This window comes from Xiphophorus couchianus, chromosome 23, assembly GCF_001444195.1.
Source record: "Xiphophorus couchianus chromosome 23, X_couchianus-1.0, whole genome shotgun sequence".
Taxonomy (NCBI): Eukaryota; Metazoa; Chordata; class Actinopteri; order Cyprinodontiformes; family Poeciliidae; genus Xiphophorus; species Xiphophorus couchianus.
This window is the reverse complement of record NC_040250.1, coordinates 13060511-13083896: the sequence shown is the minus strand read 5'-3', so window position 1 is coordinate 13083896 and position 23386 is coordinate 13060511. Positions and strand designations below refer to the sequence as shown.

Genomic DNA, 23386 nt, shown 5'->3' with positions numbered 1-23386 from the left:
GGGGCTTGCCAATGGGGCATAAGTAGAAAATAGTGATAATGGAGTGATGAAAGCTAGTTGTCTGATGACAGAAATGGTTTACCTAAAACAAGAAAGCGTTGCGTATAACGAGGCCTCATTGTTAATGCTTGACCTCAACCAATATCATAGTCATCTTAGATGGTTTTGGGCAAATTGTTCACATTAAAAACTCTTGCCGAAACCCGGGATTGAACCAGGGACCTTCAGATCTTCAGTCTGACACTCTCCCAGCTGAGCTATTTCGGCCATGTCTTCTGTGCCAAACCGCAAACCAATCGATTTTGGGGCTTGCCAATGGGGCATTAGACAAGATTAGTGATAATGGAGTGATGAAAGCTAGTTGTCTGATGACAGAAATAGTTTACCTAAAACAAGAAATCGTTGCGTATAACGAGGCCTTATTGGTATTGCTCGACCTCAACCAATATCATAGTTATCTTAGATGGTTTTGGGCAAATTGTTCACATTAAGAACTCTTGCCGAAACCCGGGATTGAACCAGGGACCTTCAGATCTTCAGTCTGACGCTCTCCCAGCTGAGCTATTTCGGCCATGTCTTCTGTGCCAAACCGCACACCAATCGATTTTGGGGCTTGCCAATGGGGCATAAGTTGAAAATAGTGATAATGGAGTGATGAAAGCTAGTTGTCTGATGACAGAAATTGTTTACCTAAAACAAGAAAGCGTTGCATATAACGAGGCCTCATTGTTAATGCTTGACCTCAACCACTATCATAGTTACCTTAGATGGTTTTGGGCAAATTGTTCACATTAATAACTCTTGCCGAAACCCGGGATTGAACCAGGGACCTTCAGATCTTCAGTCTGACGCTCTCCCAGCTGAGCTATTTCGGCCATGTCTTCTGTGCCAAACCGCATGGCTATATCGGCCAAGGTTTACCCAATCGATTTTGGGGCTTGCCAATGGGGCATAAGTAGAAAATAGTGATAATGGAGTGATGAAAGCTAGTTGTCTGATGACAGAAATGGTTTACCTAAAACAAGAAAGCGTTGCGTATAACGAGGCCTCATTGTTAATGCTTGACCTCAACCACTATCATAGTTATTTTAGATGGTTTTGGGCAAATTGTTCACATTAAGAACTCCTGCCGAAACCCGGGATTGAACCAGGGACCTTCAGATCTTCAGTCTGACGCTCTCCCAGCTGAGCTATATCAGCCATGTCTTCTGTGCCAAACCGCACACCAATCAATTTTGGGGCTTGCCAATGGGGCATTAGTTAAGATTAGTGATAATGGAGCGATGAAAGCTAGTTGTCTGATGACAGGAAAGATTTTGCTAAAACAGGAAACAGTTGTGTTGAATATAACGAGGCCTTATTGGTAATGCTTGACCTCAACCAATATTATAGTTATCTTAGATGATTTTGGGCAAATTGTTCACATTAAGAACTCTTGCCGAAACCCGGGATTGAACCAGGGACCTTCAGATCTTCAGTCTGACGCTCTCCCAGCTGAGCTATTTCGGCCATGTCTTCTGTGCCAAACCGCACACCAATCGATTTTGGGGCTTGCCAATGGGGCATAAGTTGAAAATAGTGATAATGGAGTGATGAAAGCTAGTTGTCTGATGACAGAAATTGTTTACCTAAAACAAGAAAGCGTTGCATATAACGAGGCCTCATTGTTAATGCTTGACCTCAACCACTATCATAGTTACCTTAGATGGTTTTGGGCAAATTGTTCACATTAATAACTCTTGCCGAAACCCGGGATTGAACCAGGGACCTTCAGATCTTCAGTCTGACGCTCTCCCAGCTGAGCTATTTCGGCCATGTCTTCTGTGCCAAACCGCATGGCTATATCGGCCAAGGTTTACCCAATCGATTTTGGGGCTTGCCAATGGGGCATAAGTAGAAAATAGTGATAATGGAGTGATGAAAGCTAGTTGTCTGATGACAGAAATGGTTTACCTAAAACAAGAAAGCGTTGCGTATAACGAGGCCTCATTGTTAATGCTTGACCTCAACCACTATCATAGTTATTTTAGATGGTTTTGGGCAAATTGTTCACATTAAGAACTCCTGCCGAAACCCGGGATTGAACCAGGGACCTTCAGATCTTCAGTCTGACGCTCTCCCAGCTGAGCTATATCAGCCATGTCTTCTGTGCCAAACCGCACACCAATCAATTTTGGGGCTTGCCAATGGGGCATTAGTTAAGATTAGTGATAATGGAGCGATGAAAGCTAGTTGTCTGATGACAGGAAAGATTTTGCTAAAACAGGAAACAGTTGTGTTGAATATAACGAGGCCTTATTGGTAATGCTTGACCTCAACCAATATTATAGTTATCTTAGATGATTTTGGGCAAATTGTTCACATTAAGAACTCTTGCCGAAACCCGGGATTGAACCAGGGACCTTCAGATCTTCAGTCTGACACTCTCCCAGCTGAGCTATTTCGGCCATGTCTTCTGTGCCAAACCGCACACCAATCGATTTTGGGGCTTGACAATGGGGCATAAGTTGAAAATAGTGAGAATGGAGTGATGAAAGCTAGTTGTCTGATGACAGGAAAGATTTTGCTAAAACAGGAAGGCGTTGTGTTGAATATAACGAGGCCTTATTGGTAATGCTCGACCTCAACCAATATCATAGTTATCTTAGATGGTTTTGGGCAAATTCTTCACATTAATAACACTTGCCGAAACCCGGGATTGAACCAGGGACCGTCAGATCTTCAGTCTGACGCTCTCCCAGCTGAGCTATTTCGGCCAGGTGTTCTGTGCCAAACCGCACACCAATCGATTTTGGGGCTTGCCAATGGGGCATAAGTAGAAAATAGTGATAATGGAGTGATGAAAGCTAGTTGTGTTATAACAGAAATGGTTTACCTAAAACAAGAAAGCGTTGCGTTGAATATAACGAGGCCTTATTGGTAATGCTCGACCTCAACCAATATTATAGTTATCTTAGATGGTTTTAGGCAAATTGTTCACATTAAGAACTCTTGCCGAAACCCAGGATTGAACCAGGGACCTTCAGATCTTCAGTCTGACGCTCTCCCAGGTGAGCTATTTCGGCCATGTCTTCTGTGCCAAACCGCACACCAATCAATTTTGGGGCTTGCCGATGGGGCATAAGTAGAAAATAGTGATAATGGAGTGACGAAAGCTAGTTGTCTGATGACAGAAATAGTTTACCTAAAACAAGAAATCGTAGTGTTGAATGTAAGGAGGCCTCATTGTTAATGCTTGACCTCAACCAATATCATAGTTATCTTAGATGGTTTTGGGCAAATTGTTCACATTATAAACTCTTGCCGAAACCCGGGATTGAACCATGGACCTTCAGATCTTCAGTCTGACGCTCTCCCAGCTGAGCTATTTCGGCCATGTCTTCTGTGCCAAACCGCACACCAATCGATTTTGGGGCTTGCCAATGGGGCATTAGACAAGATTAGTGATAATGGAGTGATGAAAGCTAGTTGTCTGATGACAGAAATAGTTTACCTAAAACAAGAAAGCGTTGCGTATAACGAGGCCTTATTGGTATTGCTCGACCTCAACCAATATCATAGTTATCTTAGATGGTTTTGGGCAAATTGTTCACATTAAGAACTCTTGCCGAAACCCGGGATTGAACCAGGGACCTTCAGATCTTCAGTCTGACGCTCTCCCAGCTGAGCTATTTCGGCCATGTCTTCTGTGCCAAACCGCACACCAATCGATTTTGGGGCTTGCCAATGGGGCATTAGACAAGATTAGTGATAATGGAGTGATGAAAGCTAGTTGTCTGATGACAGAAATAGTTTACCTAAAACAAGAAAGCGTTGCGTATAACGAGGCCTTATTGGTAATGCTCGACCTCAACCAATATCATAGTTATCTTAGATGGTTTTGGGCAAATTGTTCACATTAAGAACTCTTGCCAAAACCCGGGATTGAACCAGGGACCTTCAGATCTTCAGTCTGACGCTCTCCCAGCTGAGCTATTTCGGCCATGTCTTCTGTGCCAAACCGCACACCAATCGATTTTGGGGCTTGCCAATGGGGCATTAGACAAGGTTAGTGATAATGGAGTGATGAAAGCTAGTTGTCTGATGACAGAAATAGTTTACCTAAAACAAGAAAGCGTTGCGTATAACGAGGCCTTATTGGTAATGCTCGACCTCAACCAATATCATAGTTATCTTAGATGGTTTTGGGCAAATTGTTCACATTAAGAACTCTTGCCGAAACCCAGGATTGAACCAGGAACCTTCAGATCTTCAGTCTGACGCTCTCCCAGCTGAGCTATTTCGGCCATGTCTTCTGTGCCAAACCGCACACCAATCGATTTTGGGGCTTGCCAATGGGGCATAAGTTGAAAATAGTGATAATGGGGTGATGAAAGCTAGTTGTCTGATGACAGAAATTGTTTACCTAAAACAAGAAAGCGTTGCGTTGAATATAACGAGGCCTCATTGTTAATGCTTGACCTCAACCACTATCATAGTTACCTTAGATGGTTTTGGGCAAATTGTTCACATTAATAACTCTTGCCGAAACCCGGGATTGAACCAGGGACCTTCAGATCTTCAGTCTGACGCTCTCCCAGCTGAGCTATTTCGGCCATGTCTTCTGTGCCAAACCGCATGGCTATATCGGCCAAGGTTTACCCAATCGATTTTGGGGCTTGCCAATGGGGCATAAGTAGAAAATAGTGATAATGGAGTGATGAAAGCTAGTTGTCTGATGACAGAAATGGTTTACCTAAAACAAGAAAGCGTTGCGTATAACGAGGCCTCATTGTTAATGCTTGACCTCAACCAATATCATAGTTATGTTAGATGGTTTTGGGCAAATTGTTCACATTAAAAACTCTTGCCGAAACCCGGGATTGAACCAGGGACCTTCAGATCTTCAGTCTGACGCTCTCCCAGCTGAGCTATTTCGGCCATGTCTTCTGTGCCAAACCGCACACCAATCGATTTTGGGGCTTGCCAATGGGGCATTAGACAAGATTAGTGATAATGGAGTGATGAAAGCTAGTTGTCTGATGACAGAAATAGTTTACCTAAAACAAGAAAGCGTTGCGTATAACGAGGCCTTATTGGTATTGCTCGACCTCAACCAATATCATAGTTATCTTAGATGGTTTTGGGCAAATTGTTCACATTAAGAACTCTTGCCGAAACCCGGGATTGAACCAGGGACCTTCAGATCTTCAGTCTGACGCTCTCCCAGCTGAGCTATTTCAGCCATGTCTTCTGTGCCAAACCGCACACCAATCGATTTTGGGGCTTGCCAATGGGGCATAAGTAGAAAATAGTGATAATGGAGTGATGAAAGCTAGTTGTCTGATGACAGAAATGGTTTACCTAAAACAAGAAAGCGTTGCGTTGAATATAACGAGGTCTCATTGTTAATGCTTGACCTCAACCACTATCATAGTTATCTTAGATGGTTTTGGGCAAATTGTTCACATTAAGAACTCCTGCCGAAACGCGGGATTGAACCAGGGACCTTCAGATCTTCAGTCTGACGCTCTCCCAGCTGAGCTATATCAGCCGTGTCTTCTGTGCCAAACCACACACCAATCAATTTTGGGGCTTGCCAATGGGGCATTAGTTAAGATTAGTGATAATGGAGCGATGAAAGCTAGTTGTCTGATGACAGGAAAGATTTTGCTAAAACAGGAAACAGTTGTGTTGAATATAACGAGGCCTTATTGGTAATGCTTGACCTCAACCAATATCATAGTTATCTTAGATGGTTTTGGGCAAATTGTTCACATTAAGAACTCTTGCGGAAACCCGGGATTGAACCAGGGACCTTCAGATCTTCAGTCTGACACTCTCCCAGCTGAGCTATTTCGGCCATGTCTTCTGTGCCAAACCGCACACCAATCGATTTTGGGGCTTGCCAATGGGGCATAAGTTGAAAATAGTGAGAATGGAGTGATGAAAGCTAGTTGTCTGATGACAGGAAAGATTTTGCTAAAACAGGAAAGCGTTGTGTTGAATATAACGAGGCCTTATTGGTAATGCTCGACCTCAACCAATATCATAGTTATCTTAGATGGTTTTGGGCAAATTCTTCACATTAATAACACTTGCCGAAACCCGGGATTGAACCAGGGACCGTCAGATCTTCAGTCTGACGCTCTCCCAGCTGAGCTATTTCGGCCAGGTGTTCTGTGCCAAACCGCACACCAATCGATTTTGGGGCTTGCCAATGGGGCATAAGTAGAAAATAGTGATAATGGAGTGATGAAAGCTAGTTGTGTTATAACAGAAATTGTTTACCTAAAACAAGAAAGCGTTGCGTTGAATATAACGAGGCCTTATTGGTAATGCTCGACCTCAACCAATATTATAGTTATCTTAGATGGTTTTAGGCAAATTGTTCACATTAAGAACTCTTGCCGAAACCCAGGATTGAACCAGGGACCTCCAGATCTTCAGTCTGACGCTCTCCCAGGTGAGCTATTTCGGCCATGTCTTCTGTGCCAAACCGCACACCAATCAATTTTGGGGCTTGCCGATGGGGCATAAGTAGAAAATAGTGATAATGGAGTGACGAAAGCTAGTTGTCTGATGACAGAAATAGTTTACCAAAAACAAGAAATCGTAGTGTTGAATGTAAGGAGGCCTCATTGTTAATGCTTGACCTCAACCAATATCATAGTTATCTTAGATGGTTTTGGGCAAATTGTTCACATTATAAACTCTTGCCGAAACCCGGGATTGAACCATGGACCTTCAGATCTTCAGTCTGACGCTCTCCCAGCTGAGCTATTTCGGCCATGTCTTCTGTGCCAAACCGCACACCAATCGATTTTGGGGCTTGCCAATGGGGCATTAGACAAGATTAGTGATAATGGAGTGATGAAAGCTAGTTGTCTGATGACAGAAATAGTTTACCTAAAACAAGAAAGCGTTGCGTATAACGAGGCCTTATTGGTATTGCTCGACCTCAACCAATATCATAGTTATCTTAGATGGTTTTGGGCAAATTGTTCACATTAAGAACTCTTGCCGAAACCCGGGATTGAACCAGGGACCTTCAGATCTTCAGTCTGACGCTCTCCCAGCTGAGCTATTTCGGCCATGTCTTCTGTGCCAAACCGCATGGCTATATCGGCCAAGGTTTACCCAATCGATTTTGGGGCTTGCCAATGGGGCATAAGTAGAAAATAGTGATAATGGAGTGATGAAAGCTAGTTGTCTGATGACAGAAATGGTTTACCTAAAACAAGAAAGCGTTGCGTTGAATATAACGAGGTCTCATTGTTAATGCTTGACCTCAACCACTATCATAGTTATCTTAGATGGTTTTGGGCAAATTGTTCACATTAAGAACTCCTGCCGAAACGCGGGATTGAACCAGGGACCTTCAGATCTTCAGTCTGACGCTCTCCCAGCTGAGCTATATCAGCCGTGTCTTCTGTGCCAAACCACACACCAATCAATTTTGGGGCTTGCCAATGGGGCATTAGTTAAGATTAGTGATAATGGAGCGATGAAAGCTAGTTGTCTGATGACAGGAAAGATTTTGCTAAAACAGGAAACAGTTGTGTTGAATATAACGAGGCCTTATTGGTAATGCTTGACCTCAACCAATATCATAGTTATCTTAGATGGTTTTGGGCAAATTGTTCACATTAAGAACTCTTGCGGAAACCCGGGATTGAACCAGGGACCTTCAGATCTTCAGTCTGACACTCTCCCAGCTGAGCTATTTCGGCCATGTCTTCTGTGCCAAACCGCACACCAATCGATTTTGGGGCTTGCCAATGGGGCATAAGTTGAAAATAGTGAGAATGGAGTGATGAAAGCTAGTTGTCTGATGACAGGAAAGATTTTGCTAAAACAGGAAAGCGTTGTGTTGAATATAACGAGGCCTTATTGGTAATGCTCGACCTCAACCAATATCATAGTTATCTTAGATGGTTTTGGGCAAATTCTTCACATTAATAACACTTGCCGAAACCCGGGATTGAACCAGGGACCGTCAGATCTTCAGTCTGACGCTCTCCCAGCTGAGCTATTTCGGCCAGGTGTTCTGTGCCAAACCGCACACCAATCGATTTTGGGGCTTGCCAATGGGGCATAAGTAGAAAATAGTGATAATGGAGTGATGAAAGCTAGTTGTGTTATAACAGAAATTGTTTACCTAAAACAAGAAAGCGTTGCGTTGAATATAACGAGGCCTTATTGGTAATGCTCGACCTCAACCAATATTATAGTTATCTTAGATGGTTTTAGGCAAATTGTTCACATTAAGAACTCTTGCCGAAACCCAGGATTGAACCAGGGACCTTCAGATCTTCAGTCTGACGCTCTCCCAGGTGAGCTATTTCGGCCATGTCTTCTGTGCCAAACCGCACACCAATCAATTTTGGGGCTTGCCGATGGGGCATAAGTAGAAAATAGTGATAATGGAGTGACGAAAGCTAGTTGTCTGATGACAGAAATAGTTTACCAAAAACAAGAAATCGTAGTGTTGAATGTAAGGAGGCCTCATTGTTAATGCTTGACCTCAACCAATATCATAGTTATCTTAGATGGTTTTGGGCAAATTGTTCACATTATAAACTCTTGCCGAAACCCGGGATTGAACCATGGACCTTCAGATCTTCAGTCTGACGCTCTCCCAGCTGAGCTATTTCGGCCATGTCTTCTGTGCCAAACCGCACACCAATCGATTTTGGGGCTTGCCAATGGGGCATTAGACAAGATTAGTGATAATGGAGTGATGAAAGCTAGTTGTCTGATGACAGAAATAGTTTACCTAAAACAAGAAAGCGTTGCGTATAACGAGGCCTTATTGGTATTGCTCGACCTCAACCAATATCATAGTTATCTTAGATGGTTTTGGGCAAATTGTTCACATTAAGAACTCTTGCCGAAACCCGGGATTGAACCAGGGACCTTCAGATCTTCAGTCTGACGCTCTCCCAGCTGAGCTATTTCGGCCATGTCTTCTGTGCCAAACCGCACACCAATCGATTTTGGGGCTTGCCAATGGGGCATTAGACAAGATTAGTGATAATGGAGTGATGAAAGCTAGTTGTCTGATGACAGAAATAGTTTACCTAAAACAAGAAAGCGTTGCGTATAACGAGGCCTTATTGGTAATGCTCGACCTCAACCAATATCATAGTTATCTTAGATGGTTTTGGGCAAATTGTTCACATTAAGAACTCTTGCCAAAACCCGGGATTGAACCAGGGACCTTCAGATCTTCAGTCTGACGCTCTCCCAGCTGAGCTATTTCGGCCATGTCTTCTGTGCCAAACCGCACACCAATCGATTTTGGGGCTTGCCAATGGGGCATTAGACAAGGTTAGTGATAATGGAGTGATGAAAGCTAGTTGTCTGATGACAGAAATAGTTTACCTAAAACAAGAAAGCGTTGCGTATAACGAGGCCTTATTGGTAATGCTCGACCTCAACCAATATCATAGTTATCTTAGATGGTTTTGGGCAAATTGTTCACATTAAGAACTCTTGCCGAAACCCAGGATTGAACCAGGAACCTTCAGATCTTCAGTCTGACGCTCTCCCAGCTGAGCTATTTCGGCCATGTCTTCTGTGCCAAACCGCACACCAATCGATTTTGGGGCTTGCCAATGGGGCATAAGTTGAAAATAGTGATAATGGGGTGATGAAAGCTAGTTGTCTGATGACAGAAATTGTTTACCTAAAACAAGAAAGCGTTGCGTTGAATATAACGAGGCCTCATTGTTAATGCTTGACCTCAACCACTATCATAGTTACCTTAGATGGTTTTGGGCAAATTGTTCACATTAATAACTCTTGCCGAAACCCGGGATTGAACCAGGGACCTTCAGATCTTCAGTCTGACGCTCTCCCAGCTGAGCTATTTCGGCCATGTCTTCTGTGCCAAACCGCATGGCTATATCGGCCAAGGTTTACCCAATCGATTTTGGGGCTTGCCAATGGGGCATAAGTAGAAAATAGTGATAATGGAGTGATGAAAGCTAGTTGTCTGATGACAGAAATGGTTTACCTAAAACAAGAAAGCGTTGCGTATAACGAGGCCTCATTGTTAATGCTTGACCTCAACCAATATCATAGTTATGTTAGATGGTTTTGGGCAAATTGTTCACATTAAAAACTCTTGCCGAAACCCGGGATTGAACCAGGGACCTTCAGATCTTCAGTCTGACGCTCTCCCAGCTGAGCTATTTCGGCCATGTCTTCTGTGCCAAACCGCACACCAATCGATTTTGGGGCTTGCCAATGGGGCATTAGACAAGATTAGTGATAATGGAGTGATGAAAGCTAGTTGTCTGATGACAGAAATAGTTTACCTAAAACAAGAAAGCGTTGCGTATAACGAGGCCTTATTGGTATTGCTCGACCTCAACCAATATCATAGTTATCTTAGATGGTTTTGGGCAAATTGTTCACATTAAGAACTCTTGCCGAAACCCGGGATTGAACCAGGGACCTTCAGATCTTCAGTCTGACGCTCTCCCAGCTGAGCTATTTCAGCCATGTCTTCTGTGCCAAACCGCACACCAATCGATTTTGGGGCTTGCCAATGGGGCATAAGTTGAAAATAGTGATAATGGAGTGATGAAAGCTAGTTGTCTGATGACAGAAATTGTTTACCTAAAACAAGAAAGCGTTGAATATAACGAGGCCTCATTGTTAATGCTTGACCTCAACCACTATCATAGTTACCTTAGATGGTTTTGGGCAAATTGTTCACATTAATAACTCTTGCCGAAACCCGGGATTGAACCAGGGACCTTCAGATCTTCAGTCTGACGCTCTCCCAGCTGAGCTATTTCGGCCATGTCTTCTGTGCCAAACCGCATGGCTATATCGGCCAAGGTTTACCCAATCGATTTTGGGGCTTGCCAATGGGGCATAAGTAGAAAATAGTGATAATGGAGTGATGAAAGCTAGTTGTCTGATGACAGAAATGGTTTACCTAAAACAAGAAAGCGTTGCGTTGAATATAACGAGGTCTCATTGTTAATGCTTGACCTCAACCACTATCATAGTTATCTTAGATGGTTTTGGGCAAATTGTTCACATTAAGAACTCCTGCCGAAACGCGGGATTGAACCAGGGACCTTCAGATCTTCAGTCTGACGCTCTCCCAGCTGAGCTATATCAGCCGTGTCTTCTGTGCCAAACCACACACCAATCAATTTTGGGGCTTGCCAATGGGGCATTAGTTAAGATTAGTGATAATGGAGCGATGAAAGCTAGTTGTCTGATGACAGGAAAGATTTTGCTAAAACAGGAAACAGTTGTGTTGAATATAACGAGGCCTTATTGGTAATGCTTGACCTCAACCAATATCATAGTTATCTTAGATGGTTTTGGGCAAATTGTTCACATTAAGAACTCTTGCGGAAACCCGGGATTGAACCAGGGACCTTCAGATCTTCAGTCTGACACTCTCCCAGCTGAGCTATTTCGGCCATGTCTTCTGTGCCAAACCGCACACCAATCGATTTTGGGGCTTGCCAATGGGGCATAAGTTGAAAATAGTGAGAATGGAGTGATGAAAGCTAGTTGTCTGATGACAGGAAAGATTTTGCTAAAACAGGAAAGCGTTGTGTTGAATATAACGAGGCCTTATTGGTAATGCTCGACCTCAACCAATATCATAGTTATCTTAGATGGTTTTGGGCAAATTCTTCACATTAATAACACTTGCCGAAACCCGGGATTGAACCAGGGACCGTCAGATCTTCAGTCTGACGCTCTCCCAGCTGAGCTATTTCGGCCAGGTGTTCTGTGCCAAACCGCACACCAATCGATTTTGGGGCTTGCCAATGGGGCATAAGTAAAAAATAGTGATAATGGAGTGATGAAAGCTAGTTGTGTTATAACAGAAATGGTTTACCTAAAACAAGAAAGCGTTGCGTTGAATATAACGAGGCCTTATTGGTAATGCTCGACCTCAACCAATATTATAGTTATCTTAGATGGTTTTAGGCAAATTGTTCACATTAAGAACTCTTGCCGAAACCCAGGATTGAACCAGGGACCTTCAGATCTTCAGTATGACACTCTCCCAGCTGAGCTATTTCGGGCAGGTGTTCTGTGCCAAACCGCATAGGGATTTTGGGGCTTGCCAATGGGGCATTAGCCAAGATTAGTGATAATGGAGTGATGAAAGCTAGTTGTCTGATGACAGGAAAGATTTTGCTAAAACAGGAAACAGTTGTGTTGAATATAACGAGGCCTTATTGGTAATGCTTGACCTCAACCAATATTATAGTTATCTTAGATGATTTTGGGCAAATTGTTCACATTAAGAACTCTTGCCGAAACCCGGGATTGAACCAGGGACCTTCAGATCTTCAGTCTGACACTCTCCCAGCTGAGCTATTTCGGCCATGTCTTCTGTGCCAAACCGCACACCAATCGATTTTGGGGCTTGCCAATGGGGCATAAGTAGAAAATAGTGAGAATGGAGTGATGAAAGCTAGTTGTCTGATGACAGGAAAGATTTTGCTAAAACAGGAAGGCGTTGTGTTGAATATAACGAGGCCTTATTGGTAATGCTCGACCTCAACCAATATCATAGTTATCTTAGATGGTTTTGGGCAAATTCTTCACATTAATAACACTTGCCGAAACCCGGGATTGAACCAGGGACCGTCAGATCTTCAGTCTGACGCTCTCCCAGCTGAGCTATTTCGGCCAGGTGTTCTGTGCCAAACCGCACACCAATCGATTTTGGGGCTTGCCAATGGGGCATAAGTAGAAAATAGTGATAATGGAGTGATGAAAGCTAGTTGTGTTATAACAGAAATGGTTTACCTAAAACAAGAAAGCGTTGCGTTGAATATAACGAGGCCTTATTGGTAATGCTCGACCTCAACCAATATTATAGTTATCTTAGATGGTTTTAGGCAAATTGTTCACATTAAGAACTCTTGCCGAAACCCAGGATTGAACCAGGGACCTTCAGATCTTCAGTCTGACGCTCTCCCAGGTGAGCTATTTCGGCCATGTCTTCTGTGCCAAACCGCACACCAATCAATTTTGGGGCTTGCCGATGGGGCATAAGTAGAAAATAGTGATAATGGAGTGACGAAAGCTAGTTGTCTGATGACAGAAATAGTTTACCTAAAACAAGAAATCGTAGTGTTGAATGTAAGGAGGCCTCATTGTTAATGCTTGACCTCAACCAATATCATAGTTATCTTAGATGGTTTTGGGCAAATTGTTCACATTATAAACTCTTGCCGAAACCCGGGATTGAACCATGGACCTTCAGATCTTCAGTCTGACGCTCTCCCAGCTGAGCTATTTCGGCCATGTCTTCTGTGCCAAACCGCACACCAATCGATTTTGGGGCTTGCCAATGGGGCATTAGACAAGATTAGTGATAATGGAGTGATGAAAGCTAGTTGTCTGATGACAGAAATAGTTTACCTAAAACAAGAAAGCGTTGCGTATAACGAGGCCTTATTGGTATTGCTCGACCTCAACCAATATCATAGTTATCTTAGATGGTTTTGGGCAAATTGTTGACATTAAGAACTCTTGCCGAAACCCGGGATTGAACCAGGGACCTTCAGATCTTCAGTCTGACGCTCTCCCAGCTGAGCTATTTCGGCCATGTCTTCTGTGCCAAACCGCACACCAATCGATTTTGGGGCTTGCCAATGGGGCATTAGACAAGGTTAGTGATAATGGAGTGATGAAAGCTAGTTGTCTGATGACAGAAATAGTTTACCTAAAACAAGAAAGCGTTGCGTATAACGAGGCCTTATTGGTAATGCTCGACCTCAACCAATATCATAGTTATCTTAGATGGTTTTGGGCAAATTGTTCACATTAAGAACTCTTGCCGAAACCCAGGATTGAACCAGGAACCTTCAGATCTTCAGTCTGACGCTCTCCCAGCTGAGCTATTTCGGCCAGGTCTTCTGTGCCAAACCGCACACCAATCGATTTTGGGGCTTGCCAATGGGGCATAAGTAGAAAATAGTGATAATGGAGTGATGAAAGCTAGTTGTCTGATAACAGAAATGGTTTACCTAAAACAAGAAAGCGTTGCGTTGAATATAACGAGGCCTTATTGGTAATGCTCGACCTCAACCAATATTATAGTTATCTTAGATGGTTTTAGGCAAATTGTTCACATTAAGAACTCTTGCCGAAACCCAGGATTGAACCAGGGACCTTCAGATCTTCAGTCTGACGCTCTCCCAGCTGAGCTATTTCGGTCATGTCTTCTGTGCCAAACCGCACACCAATCGATTTTGGGGCTTGCCAATGGGGCATAAGTTGAAAATAGTGAGAATGGAGTGATGAAAGCTAGTTGTCTGATGACAGGAAAGATTTTGCTAAAACAGGAAGGCGTTGTGTTGAATATAACGAGGCCTTATTGGTGATGCTCAACCTCAACCAATATCATAGTTATCTTAGATGGTTTTGGGCAAATTGTTCACATTAAAAACTCTTGCCAAAAACCAGGATTGAACCAGGGACCTTCAGATCTTCAGTCTGACGCTTTCCCAGCTGAGCTATTTCGGCCATGTCTTCTGTGCCAAACCGCACACCAATCGATTTTGGGGCTTGCCAATGGGGCATAAGTTGAAAATAGTGATAATGGGGTGATGAAAGCTAGTTGTCTGATGACAGAAATTGTTTACCTAAAACAAGAAAGCGTTGCGTTGAATATAACGAGGCCTCATTGTTAATGCTTGACCTCAACCACTATCATAGTTACCTTAGATGGTTTTGGGCAAATTGTTCACATTAAAAACTCTTGCCAAAAACCGGGATTGAACCAGGGACCTTCAGATCTTCAGTCTGACGCTTTCCCAGCTGAGCTATTTCGGCCATGTCTTCTGTGCCAAACCGCACACCAATCGATTTTGGGGCTTGCCAATGGGGCATAAGTTGAAAATAGTGATAATGGGGTGATGAAAGCTAGTTGTCTGATGACAGAAATTGTTTACCTAAAACAAGAAAGCGTTGCGTTGAATATAACGAGGCCTCATTGTTAATGCTTGACCTCAACCACTATCATAGTTACCTTAGATGGTTTTGGGCAAATTGTTCACATTAATAACTCTTGCCGAAACCCGGGATTGAACCAGGGACCTTCAGATCTTCAGTCTGACGCTCTCCCAGCTGAGCTATTTCGGCCATGTCTTCTGTGCCAAACCGCATGGCTATATCGGCCAAGGTTTACCCAATCGATTTTGGGGCTTGCCAATGGGGCATAAGTAGAAAATAGTGATAATGGAGTGATGAAAGCTAGTTGTCTGATGACAGAAATGGTTTACCTAAAACAAGAAAGCGTTGCGTATAACGAGGCCTCATTGTAAATGCTTGACCTCAACCAATATCATAGTTATGTTAGATGGTTTTGGGCAAATTGTTCACATTAAAAACTCTTGCCGAAACCCGGGATTGAACCAGGGACCTTCAGATCTTCAGTCTGACGCTCTCCCAGCTGAGCTATTTCGGCCATGTCTTCTGTGCCAAACCGCACACCAATCGATTTTGGGGCTTGCCAATGGGGCATTAGACAAGATTAGTGATAATGGAGTGATGAAAGCTAGTTGTCTGATGACAGAAATAGTTTACCTAAAACAAGAAAGCGTTGCGTATAACGAGGCCTTATTGGTATTGCTCGACCTCAACCAATATCATAGTTATCTTAGATGGTTTTGGGCAAATTGTTCACATTAAGAACTCTTGCCGAAACCCGGGATTGAACCAGGGACCTTCAGATCTTCAGTCTGACGCTCTCCCAGCTGAGCTATTTCAGCCATGTCTTCTGTGCCAAACCGCACACCAATCGATTTTGGGGCTTGCCAATGGGGCATAAGTTGAAAATAGTGATAATGGAGTGATGAAAGCTAGTTGTCTGATGACAGAAATTGTTTACCTAAAACAAGAAAGCGTTGAATATAACGAGGCCTCATTGTTAATGCTTGACCTCAACCACTATCATAGTTACCTTAGATGGTTTTGGGCAAATTGTTCACATTAATAACTCTTGCCGAAACCCGGGATTGAACCAGGGACCTTCAGATCTTCAGTCTGACGCTCTCCCAGCTGAGCTATTTCGGCCATGTCTTCTGTGCCAAACCGCATGGCTATATCGGCCAAGGTTTACCCAATCGATTTTGGGGCTTGCCAATGGGGCATAAGTAGAAAATAGTGATAATGGAGTGATGAAAGCTAGTTGTCTGATGACAGAAATGGTTTACCTAAAACAAGAAAGCGTTGCGTTGAATATAACGAGGTCTCATTGTTAATGCTTGACCTCAACCACTATCATAGTTATCTTAGATGGTTTTGGGCAAATTGTTCACATTAAGAACTCCTGCCGAAACGCGGGATTGAACCAGGGACCTTCAGATCTTCAGTCTGACGCTCTCCCAGCTGAGCTATATCAGCCGTGTCTTCTGTGCCAAACCGCACACCAATCGATTTTGGGGCTTGCCAATGGGGCATAAGTTGAAAATAGTGAGAATGGAGTGATGAAAGCTAGTTGTCTGATGACAGGAAAGATTTTGCTAAAACAGGAAAGCGTTGTGTTGAATATAACGAGGCCTTATTGGTAATGCTCGACCTCAACCAATATCATAGTTATCTTAGATGGTTTTGGGCAAATTCTTCACATTAATAACACTTGCCGAAACCCGGGATTGAACCAGGGACCGTCAGATCTTCAGTCTGACGCTCTCCCAGCTGAGCTATTTCGGCCAGGTGTTCTGTGCCAAACCGCACACCAATCGATTTTGGGGCTTGCCAATGGGGCATAAGTAAAAAATAGTGATAATGGAGTGATGAAAGCTAGTTGTGTTATAACAGAAATGGTTTACCTAAAACAAGAAAGCGTTGCGTTGAATATAACGAGGCCTTATTGGTAATGCTCGACCTCAACCAATATTATAGTTATCTTAGATGGTTTTAGGCAAATTGTTCACATTAAGAACTCTTGCCGAAACCCAGGATTGAACCAGGGACCTTCAGATCTTCAGTCTGACGCTCTCCCAGCTGAGCTATTTCGGTCATGTCTTCTGTGCCAAACCGCATAGGGATTTTGGGGCTTGCCAATGGGTCATTAGCCAAGATTAGTGATAATGGAGCGATGAAAGTGAGTTGTCTGATGACAGGAAAGATTTTGCTAAAATAGGAAAGAGTTGTGTTGAATATAACGAGGCCTTATTGGTAATGCTCAACCTCAACCAATATCATAGTTATCTTAGATGGTTTTGGGCAAATTGTTCACATTAAAAACTCTTGTCGAAAACCGGGATTGAACCAGGGACCTTCAGATCTTCAGTCTGACGCTTTCCCAGCTGAGCTATTTCGGCCATGTCTTCTGTGCCAAACCGCACACCAATCGATTTTGGGGCTTGCCAATGGGGCATAAGTTGAAAATAGTGATAATGGGGTGATGAAAGCTAGTTGTCTGATGACAGAAATTGTTTACCTAAAACAAGAAAGCGTTGCGTTGAATATAACGAGGCCTCATTGTTAATGCTTGACCTCAACCACTATCATAGTTACCTTAGATGGTTTTGGGCAAATTGTTCACATTAATAACTCTTGCCGAAACCCGGGATTGAACCAGGGACCTTCAGATCTTCAGTCTGACGCTCTCCCAGCTGAGCTATTTCGGCCATGTCTTCTGTGCCAAACCGCATGGCTATATCGGCCAAGGTTTACCCAATCGATCTTGGGGCTTGCCAATGGGGCATAAGTAGAAAATAGTGATAATGGAGTGATGAAAGCTAGTTGTCTGATGACAGAAATGGTTTACCTAAAACAAGAAAGCGTTGCGTATAACGAGGCCTCATTGTTAATGCTTGACCTCAACCACTATCATAGTTATCTTAGATGGTTTTGGGCAAATTGTTCACATTAAGAACTCCTGCCGAAACGCGGGATTGAACCAGGGACCTTCAGATCTTCAGTCTGACGCTCTCCCAGCTGAGCTATATCAGCCGTGTCTTCTGTGCCAAACCGCACACCAATCAATTTTGGGGCTTGCCAATGGGGCATTAGTTAAGATTAGTGATAATGGAGCGATGAAAGCTAGTTGTCTGATGACAGGAAAGATTTTGCTAAAACAGGAAACAGTTGTGTTGAATATAACGAGGCCTTATTGGTAATGCTTGACCTCAACCAATATCATAGTTATCTTAGATGGTTTTGGGCAAATTGTTCACATTAAGAACTCTTGCCGAAACCCGGGATTGAACCAGGGACCTTCAGATCTTCAGTCTGACACTCTCCCAGCTGAGCTATTTCGGCCATGTCTTCTGTGCCAAACCGCACACCAATCGATTTTGGGGCCTTGCCAATGGGGCATAAGTTGAAAATAGTGAGAATGGAGTGATGAAAGCTAGTTGTCTGATGACAGGAAAGATTTTGCTAAACCAGGAAAGCGTTGTGTTGAATATAACGAGGCCTTATTGGTAATGCTCGACCTCAACCAATATCATAGTTATCTTAGATGGTTTTGGGCAAATTGTTCACATTAAGAACTCTTGCCGAAACCCAGGATTGAACCAGGGACCTTCAGATCTTCAGTCTGACGCTCTCCCAGCTGAGCTATTTCGGTCATGTCTTCTGTGCCAAACCGCATAGGGATTTTGGGGCTTGCCAATGGGTCATTAGCCAAGATTAGTGATAATGGAGCGATGAAAGTGAGTTGTCTAATGACAGGAAAGATTTTGCTAAAATAGGAAAGAGTTGTGTTGAATATAACGAGGCCTTATTGGTAATGCTCAACCTCAACCAATATCATAGTTATCTTAGATGGTTTTGGGCAAATTGTTCACATTAAAAACTCTTGCCGAAACCCGGGATTGAACCAGGGACCTTCAGATCTTCAGTCTGACGATTTCCCAGCTGAGCTATTTCGGCCATGTCTTTTGTGCCAAACCGCATGGCTATATCGGCCAAGGTTTACCCAATCGATTTTGGGGCTTGCCAATGGGGCATAAGTAGAAAATAGTGATAATGGAGTGATGAAAGCTAGTTGTCTGATGACAGAAATGGTTTACCTAAAACAAGAAAGCGTTGCGTTGAATATAACGAGGCCTCATTGTTAATGCTTGACCTCAACCACTATCATAGTTATCTTAGATGGTTTTGGGCAAATTGTTCACATTAAGAACTCTTGCCGAAACCCGGGATTGAACCAGGGACCGTCAGATCTTCAGTCTGACGCTCTCCCAGCTGAGCTATTTCGGCCATGTCTTCTGTGCCAAACCGCACACCAATCGATTTTGGGGCTTGCCAATGGGGCATAAGTAGAAAATAGTGATAATGGAGTGATGAAAGCTAGTTGAGTTATAACAGAAATGGTTTACCTAAAACAAGAAAGCGTTGCGTTGAATATAACGAGGCCTTATTGGTAATGCTTGACCTCAACCAATATCATAGTTATCTTAGATGGTTTTGGGCAAATTGTTCACATTAAGAACTCTTGCCGAAACCCGGGATTGAACCAGGGACCTTCAGATCTTCAGTCTGACGCTCTCCCAGCTGAGCTATTTCGGCCATGTCTTCTGTGCCAAAACCGCACACCAATCGATTTTGGGGCTTGCCAATGGGGCATTAGACAAGATTAGTGATAATGGAGTGATGAAAGCTAGTTGTCTGATGACAGAAATAGTTTACCTAAAACAAGAAAGCGTTGCGTTGAGTATAACGAGGCCTTATTGGTAATGCTCGACCTCAACCAATATCATAGTTATCTTAGATGGTTTTGGGCAAATTGTTCACATTAAGAACTCTTGCCGAAACCCGGGATTGAACCAGGGACCTTCAGATCTTCAGTCTGACGCTCTCCCAGCTGAGCTATTTCGGCCATGTCTTCTGTGCCAAACCGCACACCAATCGATTTTGGGGCTTGCCAATGGGGCATAAGTGGAAAATAGTGATAATGGAGTGATGAAAGCTAGTTGTCTGATGACAGAAATAGTTTACCTAAAACAAGAAAGCGTTGCGTTTAACGAGGCCTCATTGGTAATGCTCGACCTCAACCAATATCATAGTTATCTTAGATGGTTTTGGGCAAATTGTTCACATTAAAAACTCTTGCCAAAACCCTGGATTGAACCAGGGACCTTCAGATCTTCAGTCTGACGCTCTCCCGGCTGAGCTATTTCGGCCATGTCTTCTGTGCCAAACCGCACACCAATGGATTTGGAGGCTTGCCAATGGGGCATTAGAAAAGATTAGTGATAATGGAGTGATGAAAGCTAGTTGTCTGATGACAGAAATAGTTTACCTAAAACAAGAAAGCGTTGCGTATAATGAGGCCTTATTGGTAATGCTCTACCTCAACCAATATCATAGTTATCTTAGATGGTTTTGGGCAAATTGTTCACATTAAAAACTCTTGCCAAAACCCTGGATTGAACCAGGGACCTTCAGATCTTCAGTCTGACGCTCTCCCTGCTGAGCTATTTCGGCCATGTCTTCTGTGCCAAACCGCACACCAATCGATTTTGGGGCTTGCCAATGGGGCATAAGTAGAAAATAGTGATAATGGAGCGATGAAAGCTAGTTGTCTGATGACAGGAAAGATTTTGCTAAAATAGGAAAGAGTTGTGTTGAATATAACCAGGCCTTATTGGTAATGCTCAACCTCAACCAATATCATAGTTATCTTAGATGGTTTTAGGCAAATTGTTCACATTAAGAACTCTTGCCGAAACCCGGGATTGAACCAGGGACCTTCAGATCTTCAGTCTGACGCTCTCCCAGCTGAGCTAAAGTTGGGGAACAATAGTCTGCTTTGGGGGGAAAGAAAGGAAGGAAGGGGGAAGAAAGGGAGGGGAGAAGAAAGGGGAAGAGTGAGGACGATCCCAGAGTCCCGAGTTCGATCCTACCAGTCGCCATACTATGTTTTAGTGAAAAGATTTCCCACAATTAATGTTTAAGTGTTATGAAGTAACGGCTGTTTTTTTGTATCTTGAAAACATTTTAAATGCTTTTTTGTACAGATAGTGTAGTACTGTAAACTAAAACCCAACACTTGTCATAAAAGGCTTTCTTTTTAAAACTTTGAATTGCTTAATTAATTTTGCTTTTTTATTCTGATATATTCAAATTAATGTGTTAAATTATACTGTATACTATATACTTGATGTATATTTTAATGTCCTTAATCATACCCAGTGCTTATTTTCATTTTTCACAGCAAAACAGTGACTGAAACTAAAATTGCAAGTGTCTTTCCTAAAGTACTTTGAGTGAAGTGAATGATATCTTTTTTCTAGTGTATGCTTAAATTACCAATAATTCAGAATTTGAAGCAGCTAATATTTACTCACAAAAGACCATAGACCTTATCGGTTTAAAAGAACCAAATATTTATTCAACAATTAAGACAGTGAATTAAACATTTTTAGTTAGTCCCAAAACATTGTAGCATTTGGATGCAACACATTTCCATTGAAGTCTCCCATTTCTTTTTCTTAACCAAGAAATTTGTGGTTTGCTGAAGGACTTAAATCCTTTTACTGTATGGTTTGTTGAATTACTTTGTGTACACAATGACAATAAGAATAAATATCTGTATCATTAACCCAAAACAAAATAAACACACTATGAACTAAATAAAACTTATATACAGTGAAGTTATTTAAAATAAAGAAAATGTTTATTTTTTCTTTTTAATTTGTTCCAGCCACTGCTCTTTAGTGAGACTTTCATTAGAGGGACAGTAAATTTGCCCTCTATATTGGCTGTGTCAGAGGATGGAAAGGGACTTGGGCTCCTCACGGAGGATGGAAAGGGACTTGGGCTCCTCACGGAGGATGGAGAGGGACTTGGGCTCCTCACAGAGGATGGAGAGGGACTCGGTGTCTTCCGGGCCACCAAGTTTGGCTTCACTGAATCCGAAAGAGAACCCCCAAAATAGGACTTAGTGAACTGAAACGAGAAATGTACAATCATGTGAAGTATATACTTTATAAATCACTACATCAAAATAAGCACAAGAAAATGTTTTGTTCAAAAACTATTATAGTTTGTTGCCAAGACAGAATCAATAATATAAAGTATTGAGCAAACAAACAAGAACATTTACCCTTGACAAAGATGGAGGGGACCTCAGGAAACAGCGGGTGGCTGTTGCTGTATCTCCAGAATTAGATTGTGAACCCACAGACTGTGGGGTCAAAGAAGGAGGTGCAGAAGGAGGCTGCAGTGCAGGCTACCAAAACAAAGATATTTTAAGTATAAAAGTCACCATTCACCAGAATTGCAAGAGACAAGACATAGCATCAAATTTGACTAAGAAGTGATTGTTATTAGATATTATTTTAAACCAGCTTACTTTAACAGTGTGAAAGCCACAGTCACAAGTGACAGACGCTCCAAAAAGGGTGGTCTGTCCCCGAACTTGCATGGGGCATTTTTCTATCTGAAACAGTGTAACATAATCTTATTAATGACAGCTACTCAAGTCTGTCCTTTTTTATAAACATATCTACACACACAAGTGAATGAAACAGTGACTTCACTTTACCTTCTGATAGATATCATGCCATTTCTTCTGCCTTGGGGCTGGTCTATTCCCTGCATTGGAAGGCCAAACCCCAGTGCTGGCAAATGCCTTAAGCCTTGCCATCCACTCCCCATCCCCCATACCTTTGTGGCTCTTTGGCTTGGTGCTCATCTGAAGATAACATTGGGAATTAGCAGAATCAAATTCCATAAACTAATGATGCACTTTGTGCACAACTAACAATGGGTATGACATAAAAGCATTTAAAAGTAAAATCAAAGCCATAGTTTTCTGTGCTAATTATGATGAGGTAAAAAAAAAAAACTATAAACCTCGATCGATCGATCGATCGAGGTTGGTCTATATATAGGTTGATATCTATGTATGCATTTACATTTTAACTTAAAATGTTACTACTATATTATAAAATAAAATGTGTCCTTACTCTTGCACTCAGAACATGACATCATTATGTCGCCCTTTTATTTAACCCACAATATATTATTTTAGCTGATGTACAATTATAAATACGAAATCTGTTTGAACGACAACAGACAATAAACAATATTAATGGGTACTCACAGCAAGATCGTTTAGGTCGAGAGATCAATGATGTGATGACGAATCCTTCTTCAACGAAGCTAGGCTACTGACATCTGACTTTCAGAATCTTCCAACGGTTTTTATTTTTAAAAATAAAATTCGAAATTTGTTTTGTTTGTGGTGGTGGGGGGCGTGAGGGCGTCTGAGGGAGGGAGGGGTCACGGTGATTGGCAATGTTCCATTGTGAGCGCGGACATTGATAGGTTCGCATGTCGCCACGGTGATTGGCCGATTTCCATTGTGAGCGCGGACATTGATAGGCTCGGTCCATTATGAGGCGGTACGACATTGGCTAAACCGTTCGGCCATGTCTTC

General features: G+C 42.6%; 1 protein-coding gene and 47 non-coding genes across 48 annotated transcripts; all 48 read right to left on the bottom strand.

Moving 5' to 3' along the window:
- Positions 1-194: 194 nt before the first annotated feature.
- On the bottom strand, positions 195-267 carry trnaf-gaa (transfer RNA phenylalanine (anticodon GAA)). Its single transcript has one exon. It is a non-coding gene; the product is annotated as a tRNA-Phe (tRNA).
- Positions 268-498: 231 nt separating this feature from the next.
- On the bottom strand, positions 499-571 carry trnaf-gaa (transfer RNA phenylalanine (anticodon GAA)). The gene has a single exon. It is a non-coding gene; the product is annotated as a tRNA-Phe (tRNA).
- A 231-nt stretch (positions 572-802) lies between these two features.
- On the bottom strand, positions 803-875 carry trnaf-gaa (transfer RNA phenylalanine (anticodon GAA)). The gene has a single exon. It is a non-coding gene; the product is annotated as a tRNA-Phe (tRNA).
- A 252-nt stretch (positions 876-1127) lies between these two features.
- Positions 1128-1200, bottom strand: trnaf-gaa (transfer RNA phenylalanine (anticodon GAA)). Its single transcript has one exon. It is a non-coding gene; the product is annotated as a tRNA-Phe (tRNA).
- A 236-nt stretch (positions 1201-1436) lies between these two features.
- trnaf-gaa (transfer RNA phenylalanine (anticodon GAA)) lies at positions 1437-1509 on the bottom strand. Its single transcript has one exon. It is a non-coding gene; the product is annotated as a tRNA-Phe (tRNA).
- A 231-nt stretch (positions 1510-1740) lies between these two features.
- Positions 1741-1813, bottom strand: trnaf-gaa (transfer RNA phenylalanine (anticodon GAA)). Its single transcript has one exon. It is a non-coding gene; the product is annotated as a tRNA-Phe (tRNA).
- Positions 1814-2065: 252 nt separating this feature from the next.
- On the bottom strand, positions 2066-2138 carry trnaf-gaa (transfer RNA phenylalanine (anticodon GAA)). The gene has a single exon. It is a non-coding gene; the product is annotated as a tRNA-Phe (tRNA).
- A 236-nt stretch (positions 2139-2374) lies between these two features.
- On the bottom strand, positions 2375-2447 carry trnaf-gaa (transfer RNA phenylalanine (anticodon GAA)). Its single transcript has one exon. It is a non-coding gene; the product is annotated as a tRNA-Phe (tRNA).
- A 236-nt stretch (positions 2448-2683) lies between these two features.
- On the bottom strand, positions 2684-2756 carry trnaf-gaa (transfer RNA phenylalanine (anticodon GAA)). Its single transcript has one exon. It is a non-coding gene; the product is annotated as a tRNA-Phe (tRNA).
- Positions 2757-3301: 545 nt separating this feature from the next.
- trnaf-gaa (transfer RNA phenylalanine (anticodon GAA)) lies at positions 3302-3374 on the bottom strand. The gene has a single exon. It is a non-coding gene; the product is annotated as a tRNA-Phe (tRNA).
- Positions 3375-3605: 231 nt separating this feature from the next.
- trnaf-gaa (transfer RNA phenylalanine (anticodon GAA)) lies at positions 3606-3678 on the bottom strand. The gene has a single exon. It is a non-coding gene; the product is annotated as a tRNA-Phe (tRNA).
- Positions 3679-3909: 231 nt separating this feature from the next.
- On the bottom strand, positions 3910-3982 carry trnaf-gaa (transfer RNA phenylalanine (anticodon GAA)). Its single transcript has one exon. It is a non-coding gene; the product is annotated as a tRNA-Phe (tRNA).
- A 231-nt stretch (positions 3983-4213) lies between these two features.
- On the bottom strand, positions 4214-4286 carry trnaf-gaa (transfer RNA phenylalanine (anticodon GAA)). Its single transcript has one exon. It is a non-coding gene; the product is annotated as a tRNA-Phe (tRNA).
- A 236-nt stretch (positions 4287-4522) lies between these two features.
- trnaf-gaa (transfer RNA phenylalanine (anticodon GAA)) lies at positions 4523-4595 on the bottom strand. Its single transcript has one exon. It is a non-coding gene; the product is annotated as a tRNA-Phe (tRNA).
- A 252-nt stretch (positions 4596-4847) lies between these two features.
- Positions 4848-4920, bottom strand: trnaf-gaa (transfer RNA phenylalanine (anticodon GAA)). The gene has a single exon. It is a non-coding gene; the product is annotated as a tRNA-Phe (tRNA).
- Positions 4921-5151: 231 nt separating this feature from the next.
- On the bottom strand, positions 5152-5224 carry trnaf-gaa (transfer RNA phenylalanine (anticodon GAA)). Its single transcript has one exon. It is a non-coding gene; the product is annotated as a tRNA-Phe (tRNA).
- A 545-nt stretch (positions 5225-5769) lies between these two features.
- On the bottom strand, positions 5770-5842 carry trnaf-gaa (transfer RNA phenylalanine (anticodon GAA)). Its single transcript has one exon. It is a non-coding gene; the product is annotated as a tRNA-Phe (tRNA).
- A 236-nt stretch (positions 5843-6078) lies between these two features.
- Positions 6079-6151, bottom strand: trnaf-gaa (transfer RNA phenylalanine (anticodon GAA)). The gene has a single exon. It is a non-coding gene; the product is annotated as a tRNA-Phe (tRNA).
- Positions 6152-6696: 545 nt separating this feature from the next.
- On the bottom strand, positions 6697-6769 carry trnaf-gaa (transfer RNA phenylalanine (anticodon GAA)). Its single transcript has one exon. It is a non-coding gene; the product is annotated as a tRNA-Phe (tRNA).
- A 231-nt stretch (positions 6770-7000) lies between these two features.
- Positions 7001-7073, bottom strand: trnaf-gaa (transfer RNA phenylalanine (anticodon GAA)). Its single transcript has one exon. It is a non-coding gene; the product is annotated as a tRNA-Phe (tRNA).
- Positions 7074-7639: 566 nt separating this feature from the next.
- trnaf-gaa (transfer RNA phenylalanine (anticodon GAA)) lies at positions 7640-7712 on the bottom strand. The gene has a single exon. It is a non-coding gene; the product is annotated as a tRNA-Phe (tRNA).
- Positions 7713-7948: 236 nt separating this feature from the next.
- trnaf-gaa (transfer RNA phenylalanine (anticodon GAA)) lies at positions 7949-8021 on the bottom strand. The gene has a single exon. It is a non-coding gene; the product is annotated as a tRNA-Phe (tRNA).
- A 545-nt stretch (positions 8022-8566) lies between these two features.
- On the bottom strand, positions 8567-8639 carry trnaf-gaa (transfer RNA phenylalanine (anticodon GAA)). The gene has a single exon. It is a non-coding gene; the product is annotated as a tRNA-Phe (tRNA).
- Positions 8640-8870: 231 nt separating this feature from the next.
- On the bottom strand, positions 8871-8943 carry trnaf-gaa (transfer RNA phenylalanine (anticodon GAA)). Its single transcript has one exon. It is a non-coding gene; the product is annotated as a tRNA-Phe (tRNA).
- Positions 8944-9174: 231 nt separating this feature from the next.
- On the bottom strand, positions 9175-9247 carry trnaf-gaa (transfer RNA phenylalanine (anticodon GAA)). The gene has a single exon. It is a non-coding gene; the product is annotated as a tRNA-Phe (tRNA).
- Positions 9248-9478: 231 nt separating this feature from the next.
- On the bottom strand, positions 9479-9551 carry trnaf-gaa (transfer RNA phenylalanine (anticodon GAA)). Its single transcript has one exon. It is a non-coding gene; the product is annotated as a tRNA-Phe (tRNA).
- Positions 9552-9787: 236 nt separating this feature from the next.
- trnaf-gaa (transfer RNA phenylalanine (anticodon GAA)) lies at positions 9788-9860 on the bottom strand. The gene has a single exon. It is a non-coding gene; the product is annotated as a tRNA-Phe (tRNA).
- Positions 9861-10112: 252 nt separating this feature from the next.
- On the bottom strand, positions 10113-10185 carry trnaf-gaa (transfer RNA phenylalanine (anticodon GAA)). Its single transcript has one exon. It is a non-coding gene; the product is annotated as a tRNA-Phe (tRNA).
- A 231-nt stretch (positions 10186-10416) lies between these two features.
- Positions 10417-10489, bottom strand: trnaf-gaa (transfer RNA phenylalanine (anticodon GAA)). Its single transcript has one exon. It is a non-coding gene; the product is annotated as a tRNA-Phe (tRNA).
- A 231-nt stretch (positions 10490-10720) lies between these two features.
- trnaf-gaa (transfer RNA phenylalanine (anticodon GAA)) lies at positions 10721-10793 on the bottom strand. Its single transcript has one exon. It is a non-coding gene; the product is annotated as a tRNA-Phe (tRNA).
- Positions 10794-11359: 566 nt separating this feature from the next.
- trnaf-gaa (transfer RNA phenylalanine (anticodon GAA)) lies at positions 11360-11432 on the bottom strand. The gene has a single exon. It is a non-coding gene; the product is annotated as a tRNA-Phe (tRNA).
- Positions 11433-11668: 236 nt separating this feature from the next.
- On the bottom strand, positions 11669-11741 carry trnaf-gaa (transfer RNA phenylalanine (anticodon GAA)). The gene has a single exon. It is a non-coding gene; the product is annotated as a tRNA-Phe (tRNA).
- A 541-nt stretch (positions 11742-12282) lies between these two features.
- On the bottom strand, positions 12283-12355 carry trnaf-gaa (transfer RNA phenylalanine (anticodon GAA)). Its single transcript has one exon. It is a non-coding gene; the product is annotated as a tRNA-Phe (tRNA).
- Positions 12356-12591: 236 nt separating this feature from the next.
- trnaf-gaa (transfer RNA phenylalanine (anticodon GAA)) lies at positions 12592-12664 on the bottom strand. The gene has a single exon. It is a non-coding gene; the product is annotated as a tRNA-Phe (tRNA).
- A 545-nt stretch (positions 12665-13209) lies between these two features.
- On the bottom strand, positions 13210-13282 carry trnaf-gaa (transfer RNA phenylalanine (anticodon GAA)). The gene has a single exon. It is a non-coding gene; the product is annotated as a tRNA-Phe (tRNA).
- Positions 13283-13513: 231 nt separating this feature from the next.
- Positions 13514-13586, bottom strand: trnaf-gaa (transfer RNA phenylalanine (anticodon GAA)). The gene has a single exon. It is a non-coding gene; the product is annotated as a tRNA-Phe (tRNA).
- Positions 13587-13817: 231 nt separating this feature from the next.
- trnaf-gaa (transfer RNA phenylalanine (anticodon GAA)) lies at positions 13818-13890 on the bottom strand. Its single transcript has one exon. It is a non-coding gene; the product is annotated as a tRNA-Phe (tRNA).
- Positions 13891-15053: 1163 nt separating this feature from the next.
- Positions 15054-15126, bottom strand: trnaf-gaa (transfer RNA phenylalanine (anticodon GAA)). The gene has a single exon. It is a non-coding gene; the product is annotated as a tRNA-Phe (tRNA).
- A 252-nt stretch (positions 15127-15378) lies between these two features.
- Positions 15379-15451, bottom strand: trnaf-gaa (transfer RNA phenylalanine (anticodon GAA)). Its single transcript has one exon. It is a non-coding gene; the product is annotated as a tRNA-Phe (tRNA).
- Positions 15452-15682: 231 nt separating this feature from the next.
- Positions 15683-15755, bottom strand: trnaf-gaa (transfer RNA phenylalanine (anticodon GAA)). The gene has a single exon. It is a non-coding gene; the product is annotated as a tRNA-Phe (tRNA).
- Positions 15756-15986: 231 nt separating this feature from the next.
- Positions 15987-16059, bottom strand: trnaf-gaa (transfer RNA phenylalanine (anticodon GAA)). Its single transcript has one exon. It is a non-coding gene; the product is annotated as a tRNA-Phe (tRNA).
- A 566-nt stretch (positions 16060-16625) lies between these two features.
- Positions 16626-16698, bottom strand: trnaf-gaa (transfer RNA phenylalanine (anticodon GAA)). Its single transcript has one exon. It is a non-coding gene; the product is annotated as a tRNA-Phe (tRNA).
- An 850-nt stretch (positions 16699-17548) lies between these two features.
- On the bottom strand, positions 17549-17621 carry trnaf-gaa (transfer RNA phenylalanine (anticodon GAA)). Its single transcript has one exon. It is a non-coding gene; the product is annotated as a tRNA-Phe (tRNA).
- Positions 17622-18182: 561 nt separating this feature from the next.
- Positions 18183-18255, bottom strand: trnaf-gaa (transfer RNA phenylalanine (anticodon GAA)). The gene has a single exon. It is a non-coding gene; the product is annotated as a tRNA-Phe (tRNA).
- Positions 18256-19127: 872 nt separating this feature from the next.
- trnaf-gaa (transfer RNA phenylalanine (anticodon GAA)) lies at positions 19128-19200 on the bottom strand. Its single transcript has one exon. It is a non-coding gene; the product is annotated as a tRNA-Phe (tRNA).
- A 236-nt stretch (positions 19201-19436) lies between these two features.
- trnaf-gaa (transfer RNA phenylalanine (anticodon GAA)) lies at positions 19437-19509 on the bottom strand. Its single transcript has one exon. It is a non-coding gene; the product is annotated as a tRNA-Phe (tRNA).
- Positions 19510-19746: 237 nt separating this feature from the next.
- On the bottom strand, positions 19747-19819 carry trnaf-gaa (transfer RNA phenylalanine (anticodon GAA)). The gene has a single exon. It is a non-coding gene; the product is annotated as a tRNA-Phe (tRNA).
- A 698-nt stretch (positions 19820-20517) lies between these two features.
- LOC114139646 (vegetative cell wall protein gp1-like) lies at positions 20518-23368 on the bottom strand. Its single transcript, XM_028009686.1, has 6 exons — positions 23051-23368; positions 22490-22639; positions 22298-22384; positions 22049-22174; positions 21693-21891; positions 20518-20525 (listed from the first exon to the last, which is right to left on the bottom strand). Exons 2-6 carry the CDS (start codon positions 22637-22639, stop codon positions 20518-20520), a joined length of 570 nt encoding a protein of 189 aa, XP_027865487.1. The 5' UTR covers positions 23051-23368.
- Positions 23369-23386: the final 18 nt, after the last annotated feature.

Bases quoted from the DNA above. Each gene is read 5' to 3' on its own strand.
- LOC114139646 (XM_028009686.1), bottom strand. From the start codon at position 22,639: ATGAGCACCAAGCCAAAGAGCCACAAAGGTATGGGGGATGGGGAGTGG. The intron at 22,385-22,489 runs GTAAAGTGAAGT...ACACTGTTTCAG, and splicing joins GGCATGATATCTATCAGAAG to ATAGAAAAATGCCCCATGCA. The intron at 21,892-22,048 runs GTAAATGTTCTT...TTCTCGTTTCAG, and splicing joins CCCCTCCATCTTTGTCAAGG to TTCACTAAGTCCTATTTTGG.